The sequence below is a fragment of the Capra hircus genome, unplaced genomic scaffold (genome assembly GCF_001704415.2).
Source record: "Capra hircus breed San Clemente unplaced genomic scaffold, ASM170441v1, whole genome shotgun sequence".
Lineage (NCBI taxonomy): Eukaryota > Metazoa > Chordata > Mammalia > Artiodactyla > Bovidae > Capra > Capra hircus.
Genome location: NW_017189813.1, coordinates 3,022 through 12,748, shown reverse-complemented (window position 1 = coordinate 12,748; position 9,727 = coordinate 3,022). Strand labels below are relative to the sequence as shown.

General features: G+C 41.4%; 1 protein-coding gene across 1 annotated transcript; it reads left to right on the top strand.

Moving 5' to 3' along the window:
- Positions 1-7,644: 7,644 nt before the first annotated feature.
- On the top strand, positions 7,645-9,251 carry LOC108634689 (zinc finger protein 280B-like; the record flags this gene model as incomplete). The annotated part of the gene is given in 2 exon segments (XM_018044761.1): positions 7,645-9,031; positions 9,034-9,251. Coding segments are annotated over 2 exon segments (1,605 nt in total), but the record flags the coding sequence as incomplete, so codon positions are not given.
- Positions 9,252-9,727: the final 476 nt, after the last annotated feature.

The following is a 9,727-nucleotide window of genomic DNA, read 5'->3' as shown; positions in this document are numbered from 1 at the left end:
CAAATTTCGTAATGAGATTTTGCATGCTTCATGGTTTTGGTTACTATTTCTGTCAGAAGTCTGTATTTTAAGTTGATGCTCAAGTAAACATTAGGTTGAACATTACCCTTCAATTGCTAGAAGACCAGTGACTTTGTCATGTCACAGCTAACCTTCGATTGCTAGGAGACCACTGAATTTGTGATGTCACAGCTTTTTGACTGGGAGGACCTCTGTGATTTTCCAGAGAGTTTCTCTCTGTAGGCCAGCCAAACATCATTTGAAGTTGCATTGTGTAAAACCAGACAAATGAGAAAATTATCTGAAGAAAGATTTCCCTGAGATGGCACATATTTCTTCAGAAATTCAAGATGGACCTCCTAAAGATGAATCCACTGGTTCAGAAACCTCCATTAGATCTTATTGGTATGATTATACAACTGGGGACTCAGTTTTCAGATCTACGATTGAAGAATATGTTTTTCAGGCTTTGTCTGAGGATCTCGTGATCAAAAGGCCACACTACACATATTCTGTCTCTGAAACAGATCATGTGAATGATTTTCTTTCCACAAAAACTTTGGAATAGAGTTGAAAGTGATCAGTTTGAATCTACTTGGTGGGATGAGTCAGGCACATGTAGAGTGATCAAAGAAGAACTCTTTAAGAAAGAAGTCTTGGAAAGAAAGCCTTTCAGAATAGTTGAAACCAAGAGTATGAAAAGTTTAATTCACCAGCTCAATCTTTATGGATTTAATCAAAACCAACAAACGGTTCAAAGATTGGCTTCACCACCTGTCTTTCTGGAAGAAGAAAACAACATCTCTCTTTTGAGTAAGGTATTCCAGAATTTTCACTTATTGGCAATATGTCAGATTAAATCATGTGACTGAGAAAGCATGTTCATATATGTAGCTAAACTGGAGATTAAACTTGAGATAACAAATTATTGAAAAAGTTTTATTTTTTTGAAGTTGAGAACAGCTGGAGCTAAGAATATTGGATGTTTACAAAACCTTCCTAGCAACTTGAAACCAGATACAAATTCTGAAGCTACTTAAAGTGGTATTTACTGTATATATACAACATATTTTTAGTTAAGCATATATGTTCTAACATGTTACCTGTTAAAACTACCAAACAGAGATATTTTATTTGATGTTATGTCATTGCTTCCAATAAAGGAAACTTATAGTGATATGAAGGAATGAAATTAGTAAAGAATGAAAAATGAATATAATAGAGAAGAAAATATTGTAACCAAACCAAAACTTTATTCTCCCATATGACTACTAGGAGACTTCCAGCAGAACAGGACATTTAAAAAACACTGTGTAAAGGGCCAAAAAAGAAATATTTTAGGTTTTGCGAATATGATCATTGGTGATTAATTAAGTTTTCAGCCATAGATAACAACCAAAGAAACTGGCAAGTGCCTGTTCCAACTTTAAGGACTCCGAAAACTGAATTTCACACAATTTTCACGTCAGAAAATAAAATTCTTTTCAGTTTTCCTCAGCCATTAAAAGTCTAAAGCTCTAAAATTAAAAAAAAAAAAAGGAGAAGAAGAAGAAAAAGTAAAGCTCATTCTCAGCTCAAAATAGACAGTGCAAAAACAGGGTCAGGCTGCCCTGCCTTGATTGAAATGTAATTCCGAGAGCAGGGGCTTCAAGATCCACTGTACGGTCAAGTTCCTTAAGCAAAGACCTTGCTTAAGGGAGGTCACCCCCTGAGGGCTGTGAGTGCTGGACACCATCACTGGACTCCCCTGGTAGACTCGGAGGCCGTTCTCAGCCCTGCACCCTGGCGACTGTGCCATCTATTTTTTCTTTCTTCGCGTTTGGTGACCTGAGCAATCTTGACCCAAGACCCTTGAGATTCAGATTCGGCCTGACCACGCCCACAGCAGGGTGCTTTTACTGGGTGGAGCGCGGGGGGAGGGTTCATCTCCCGCGCATGCGCCCAACTCGGCCTCGCGGCCAATCAGATTGCAGGCGCCGACACCTGGCAGCCAATCATCGGAGGTAGCCCGTACGCCTGTAGGGGGAGCTGAGGCGGCGACCCCAGACCTGAGGAAGCCTCGTCCGCTCAGGCTCGCCTCCTCAGGCTTAATCCCGCAGCTGCCTAGGGCAGGTGAGCCGCAGGCAGTTCTGACTCCTCCGCCAACTGGGACTGGTAAGGACTGGGGCGTGGTTCAGCCAAAGAGGTGCCTGACGGCTAAAGGGAAGCTTACTCAGGTCCCCACTCGCATGAGGCCTTGCTCGGCGGGGCGGCCGGTGAGGGCCCGCGGGCCCTGAGGAGGGAGCCTGTGGCAGGACCTACAGGCCTCAGGCTCCTTTCGCCCTCTCCCCTCTCTAGTCTGGGCGGGCTCTGCTCTCCAGCAGCTTTCCTGCCCAGAGGGTGGGAGAAGCCAGCTCTCGGAAAGGGCCTCTTAGGCCCCTGGCCCCCGGCACCACCCCCAGCTCTCCTGTGGAACCTGATGTATTTAAACACACACACACAAATCTTCATGGCCCAACCCGGTTCTGCACTCAGGCACAGTCAGGCAGGCGCAGCAAAAAAAAAAAAAAAAAAAAAAAATCGATCTAGTGGCCTTTTCACTGCCCTGGTGCTTTGGTCATTTTCCTGTTTCCTCTGCCTCTCCAGGACTCCAGGGCTGCCCCATCCCTGGGGGCCCCGAGTTCAGGCCTTTGGTTCGGGAAGTTGGCAGATGAGGTATTTGTTTGTTACTGAGAGAAGGGAGGTGGGAGAAAAAAGCTCAGGGAAAAGCAGTTCATCACTTGCTATGGTTGAGTGTGAGACGCCTGGTGAGCATCCGTAGGGTAGGACCAGGTAGGGCCTGGGGGGATTGAATGTTCCCGGAACAGGTGACTCACCCTGACCTTTCCCTCTGCTCGTCCCCAGGATGTGCCCGTTTGCTGCCTGGGAGGTCTCAAGCGCTGATGTTTTCAGTGGGCCCCTGAGGTAAGGTGACAGACATCTTTACAATGAGGGACAAAGTTGTGGCTTTCTTATGTTCCGTTTTTCTCCGTTCATTCGTGGGCTGACACGTTGCTGTTGAGAGAGTATTCCTGATTGGGGATTACCTGTCCCTGATTGCCGGTGCTGACTTCAGGGCAATCATGGTTTCAGGTTTGCAGCTTTCTGAGTGGCAACCTTAAAAACAGGCAGGGTGACTTGCTTTCTCCTGCCTTCTTGAAAGAAAAAAAGTAAGAGCACCATGGGTCTTAAGCTGTGTAGAGCTGACTCGTACCACTTGGTGAGGCTAAAATGGGGCAATGCACATATCCTAAGGTTTTAGCTACGAAAGCAAAGCAATTCAGGTGTGGGGGTTCCCTGGTGGCCTGGTGGTTAGGATTCTGGGCTTTCACTGCAGTGGTCTGGATTCAATCTCTGGTCAGGGAACTGGGACCCTATAAGCCAAGCAGCCTTGCCATATGAATAAATGAATGAAGTGGTTCATTCAGAGAAAATGTGTTGTGATTTAACATGTTCACGTGGGATTACTTGCTCATTTCTGTACCCTTGAGGGCTTTATTTCATTAAGTAAGTGAACTCCACTGGATGGGGGTGAGGCACCATCTGAGTTCATTTCATGCGAGTAAACAAGATCATAGGAAGCTCTATGCCCAGCAACTTGTGCCTACAGCTGTGTTGTATGCTTATCTTGCTGGTGCAGCTTTGAACTTCACAGCATGTTTCATTTTGGTCACAACATGTGGCTTCATAGGATATTAGTTCCCCAACCAGGGGTCGAACACAGGATCCTGGCAGTGAGAGGGCTGAGTCCTAAGCAAACCACTGGACTGCCAGGCAACTCCTGTTTTTCGGTGCTTTGGTTTGTTTCGTGTGTGTGTGTGTGTGTGTGTGTGTGTGTGTGCTTTTTTTTTAAAATTTTTGCTCTATTTATAGGAGAACTCTTCTGTGTGTAAGTATGATGTGAATGGTATTACAACTTGAAATGTTTGTGTTGTACATATGATCTCAAAATTGAATAGTTTGAAAGAACTTAACACTTGTTATCTCTTGGCCCAGGATCTCTCCTGAGGTAGTAGTCAAGCTTTTGTCTGGTTTGGCAACCTCTGAAGACTTAGCTTGTTGAATCTAAGCTCTCTCACTTGGCTGTACTCATGAAGCCTCAGTTCCTCCTTCTGTGGGCCTCTGCAAGGGGCTTCTCTTGTGGAGGCTGCTGTGTTTTCACAGAATGAGTGATTCAGGAAAGCACTTGCACCCATGATAAAGTGCAGAGTCTTTTTTCAGATGTTACACGTCTTCACTCCTGTATTTGCTTAGTCTCACAGATCAACCCTGTGATAGATTGAGAGAGAACTACACAGGGGCTGGGAATATCAGGAGATTCGATTCACTTGAAGGCTGGTTACCATTCCCATTAATCTACCATGCCAGCCTTTTTTTTTTTTTTTTTCATATGATCTCAATTCTGTCGTGAGCAAATTATTTGGCTTGTGTACTCTTCTTGTGTGCTGCTCCGGCTGCTAAGCCGCATCAGTCGTGTCCGACTCTGCAATCTCATGGACAACAGCCCACCAGGCTCCCCCATTCCTGGGATTCTCCAGGCAAGAACACTGGAGTGGGTTGCCATTCCCTTTTCCAATGCATGAGAGTGAAGAGTGAAATTGAATTCGCTCAGTCATGTCCAACTATACGAAACCCCATGGACTGTGGCCTACCAGGCTCCTCCATCCGTGGGATTTTCCAGGCAAGAGTACTGGTGTGAGTTTCCATTGCCTTCTCCAGCTTGTGTGCTCTCTGGCTTGATCGACTCAATTCTTGATCTACTCAGTTCTAGACCTACTCATTTCTTGATATTCTATCAAGTCTCCTCTTTGTCCTGGAGTAAGTTTTCTGTTTCTCTGGATGGTTCCCATCAGGAAACAAACGGACTATAATGTTACCTGTCGTTAAAAATCCTACTTTTGGTGACACATCCTGCTTCTGCTGCTTTTATTTTGTATTTGCTTATTATAGACTTCTGCAGACTTGTTCCTAGACTTTGTTATCTCAAGTTCTCTCATTTTCCTTTAAAGCCACTTTTGTCAAGGCCACAAGTGAATTTCAGATGTTTAACTCAGTGGTCAATGTTTAGTTGTTATTTTATTTAATTTATTGGCAGCCTTTATCAGAGTAGTTCCTTTCCTCCTCCCTGAAAAAAAATGTTTCACTTGGATTACAGAGTGCTTCTCTTTCCTGCTTCTCTTCCACCTACAGTTCTCCCACATACAATGTGTGACCTTTGTGTCTGGCTTTATTCAGATACCATATTTTCTTTTAAAATATTTATTTATTTAGCTCTGTGGCATGTGGGATCTTAGTTCCCAGCCCAGGGATGGAACCTGTGGAAAGTCTTAAACACTGGATCTCCAGGAAAATCCCCTAGTTTGTGTACTTTCAAGATTCATCCATTTCATGGGTGTATAGCAGTGAATGTTTTTGTTTTATTTTTATGGCTGAATATGGTATATGAATATGGCAAATGGCTTCCATGCAGTCCATGTTGAGCATATAGCACAGTTTGTTTATCCATTCGTCAATTAATGGATAATACTTGGATGGTGTACTTTTTGTGGCTATTGTGAGTAATGTTGCTGTGAACACTGGTTTTGCATGGACTGAACATTTTCAGTGTTTATGGATATATACAAAAGAGGGAAATTGCTGCATCATATGGCTACTCTATATTTAATTTTTGAGGTACTGACAAACCACTTTTGCAAATAGAACTGCCGTATGACCCAGCAATCCCACTGCTGGGCATACACACTGAGGAATCCAGAATTGAAAGAGACACATGTACCCCAATGTTCATCACAGCACTGTTTATAATAGCCAGGACATGGAAACAACCTAGTTGTCCATCAACAGATAAATGGATCAGAAAGCTGTGGAACATATACACAATGGAGTATTACTCGGCCATTAGAAAGAATCTATTGTCTTTCTCTTTCTGACTTCCTAAATATTCTTTTTAATGCTAGTGTAGATTCAAGTATTTACTCAACAACATTTGTTGCTACTGTATAAAATGTGGTTGACTTTTAAAATATTTGTCTTCTCTTCTGCAAGCTTTATATTAATTTTACTACTTGTGTTTTCTTCAAGATTTTCTATATACAAAAGTATGTTATCTCCAATAGACTTTGACTTTTTCCTTTCCATTCTGAAGACTGTTTTTTGTTTTTCTGTTTTTTCTTTTTTTTAAAAAAAAACAGAATTTTAAACAATAGAATTTTAACAAATTCTATTTTGTTACGTGAATGCTCTGGTTGTAGAACTGCCAGTATGATGTTGAGCCAAAGTGTGTAGTAGACTTCCTCGTGTTGTTCCCAGTCTTAGAGGGAAAGCTTTCAGTTTTTCATTATTAAGTATGATGTTAGCTGTGGGTCTTTTACAGGTGCCCTTTGATTGGGAAAGTTCTCTTCTGTTCTTAATTATGAAGTGTTCTTTTCACCCCGGTTATGAAGAGGTGCTAGATTCAGGGAAATGCTTTTTCTTCAGGCATGTGTTATTTGTTTTATTGTTTTAAAATGGCATAATGTTGATTAACTTTCATATAATGAACCAACTTTGCATACCTCCATAAATCCCATGTGATCATGGTATACAATCTTTTTTATATGTTGTTGGATATTGTTTGGCCAGTATTTTGTTGAGGACTCTTTCACCTGTATTCATAAGGGATATCAGTGTGTGTGTGTGTGTGTGTGTGTGTGTGTGTGATGCCTCTGTCTGATATTGGTATGGGAGAAATACTGGCATCACTTTACCTGCTATGTGGGGAGGAGACCTGTGGAGTAAAGGATGAAGCATAGTTGGATTTCAGTTTAGCCAGGATTAGAGGGAGAAATTTAGGATATATCAGTGTGGAATTGGGGTGAGATTATCAAGAGAGCTCATTCTCAATTTCCTAGGCCTGTGTTAAGTGCTTGACATTGAATTATGCTGTTGGTTAAGTAGGTATAGATAGATTATACTTTGACTTTGCTACCTATTTTCTTTGTTAACATTTATGAAATTAGAATTTGTGAATCAGTTGTAATGTGCATTGAAGATACATTTTCTTCCAATTTTACTCCAAAACAAGATGCCATTGAATAGCGGATGCCTTTTACAAAGAGCCGTTAACCTTAAGTCTAAGAATTAAGCGTGTTTGTCTTTAAGATACAGAAACACATTTAAAAGTTACAGATTTGCCCAAGAAGATGCAACTGGTGTGTGGTTAACTTAGAATTCCAACTTAATCTTCTTTGACTCCAAAGTCCATGTTTCTAAAAGCTGTACAACAGTGCTTTTGTAAAAATACTGGTCCTTTACATGTGATTTCACCTAATGATCAGTAGTGTTTTTTTTTTTTATTTTTTTGAATAGAAAACATTACAGTGAACATGGGACAAAGCTATGATTCTAGAGCCATGTAGACTTGTAGTCATAGGTTTTTCAGCTGTCATTGAGCCTCGTTGACACTCAGTGTCTTTGTCTGTAAGATAAGGGTGTTTATAACTACTGTAGAGTTTTGGAGATAATCAAATAGCCCATTTTTGTGTTCTTAACTAATATGTAGTATGTTTATACGTAGGTGGCAGTTTGTATAAAGGAAGCACTGGGACTTGTGGCCGTACCCTCTAAGAATAAAAACGTATTAAAAATATGGAACGACCATGTATGTTACGTGAAGAAGAACAAGAGCCAGAAGTACGGAAAAGGGAGGGAGAAACCAAACAAGTCGGTGATGATGATGATGAACTGATCTTGGTTGGAGTGGAAGATGTAAATGAAGATGCTGACGTGATCTTTGTTGGGATGACCTCAGCTTCAAAACCAGTCGTTTCAAACATACTGAACAGAGATACCCCAGGTTCTTGTTCAAGGAGAAAAAGGTATGGTCACTTCAGGAAAGGTAACGCTCACAAATCACAGCCCGTTAGTCATGTGACTCCTACATCAGAAGCAAAGACTGTCTTGCCAGTTTCTGACTCTGAACCAAGATCACCAGAGAGTCCTATTATTACTGAACCTCCGTCTCAAGCTGATTATAAAAATATTTCACCACAGATAGTGCCTAATTGCTTTTCAAAGGAGTTATGTTCTTCTTTGATTACCTTCACAAGTTCATGTCAGCATCCAGTAGAAAGAGCAGTTTCTGCAGGAGATATGAATAAAAGTCCTCATGTATCAAAGCGACTTTCCACTTGTGAAACAAATAGCAGAAATCCCAGAAGGCCTAAGCTCAGTGATGGCATTATAGGGGAACATTCTTTAGGTTTTTCCCCTTCAGGTATTTTTCATACAGTGCCCACTCAGCAAAGCACACCAGACCGTGTCCATACCTCACTAAGCCACGCTCAGAATGGAGAACCTTGTCCGACACCTTTTCCAAAGGACAGTGTTCATTGCAAGCCTGTAAGACCTTTAGGGGAAAATGGACTGACAAAAACTGATTTTCCAAGTTTAGCAAGTCCAGACAAGATTGTTGATCCCACAGAAGGAAATCTGATTGTGTTACTTCGTGACTTCTACTATGGAGAGCATATAGGAGTTGGGCAGCCAGAACCGAAGACCCACACAGCGTTTAAATGCCTCAGCTGCTTGAAAGTTCTAAAAAATGTCAAGTTTATGAATCACATGAAGCACCATTTGGAACTTGAGAGGCAGAGAGGTGACAGCTGGAAAAACCACACCACCTGCCAGCACTGCCTCCGCCAGTTTCCTACTCCCTTCCAGCTGCAGTGTCACATTGAAAGTGTCCACACTCCCCAGGGGCCCTCCGCAGTCTGTCAAATCTGTGAGTTGTCCTTTGAGACAGATCAGGTTCTCTTAGAGCACATGAAAGACAATCATAAGCCTGGTGAAATGCCCTATGTATGCCAGGTTTGCAGTTACAGATCATCATTTTTTGCAGATGTGGATGCACATTTCCGAGCATGCCATGGTAACACTAAGAATTTACTTTGCCCGTTTTGTCTCAAAATTTTTAAGACTGCAACAGCATACAGACGTCATCATAGAGGGCACTGGGAAAAGAGTTTTCACCAGTGTTCAAATGTCGGCTACAGTTTTTAACTTTCAAAGAGAAAAGGGAGCACAAGACCCAGTGTCATCAAATGTTTAAGAAGCCTAAGCAGCTAGAAGGATTGTCTCCTGAAACAAAAGTTGTTATTCAGGTATCACTGGAACCCCTTCAAGCAGGATTGGTGGAAATAGCATCCATTACTGTGAACACATCTGATTTTGAATCATCACCCCTGAAATCTAAAGTAGGAGGTCAAAAAAAGAAAAAAAAATGTTAATTCTGCTTTCAGTAAGTCTGAAGCAAGTGTTTCGGTCAAAGTTAAAAACCCCATTAAAAACAAAAAGATCGAATTATAGCATTATTCAGTAATATCAAATATAGGGAAAGCGATGGATAATTTATGTGATTTTGTTTTAAATACAGGAAGTACAATTTTGTTTGATCTGCATATTGAGATGTTATTTAAAAATCTATTATCTGTTTTTCATAAATTGTCTTAACATGTAAAAAGAATGTGTGCATGTGTGTGTGAGAGAGAGAGAATGAGAGAAGTGGAGAAAGGAAAAGTAACAACCTATTTTGGTATTTGATGTTACTTGTAAGTTTGAAAGCTCTACTATACATATAATCTGTAGAGTGTTTTAGCAACGTAATTTTCAACTGTTTTCATGCCTTGAAGATCTCAGTATCAGCTATATAGCCAGATTTGAATGTCACTCT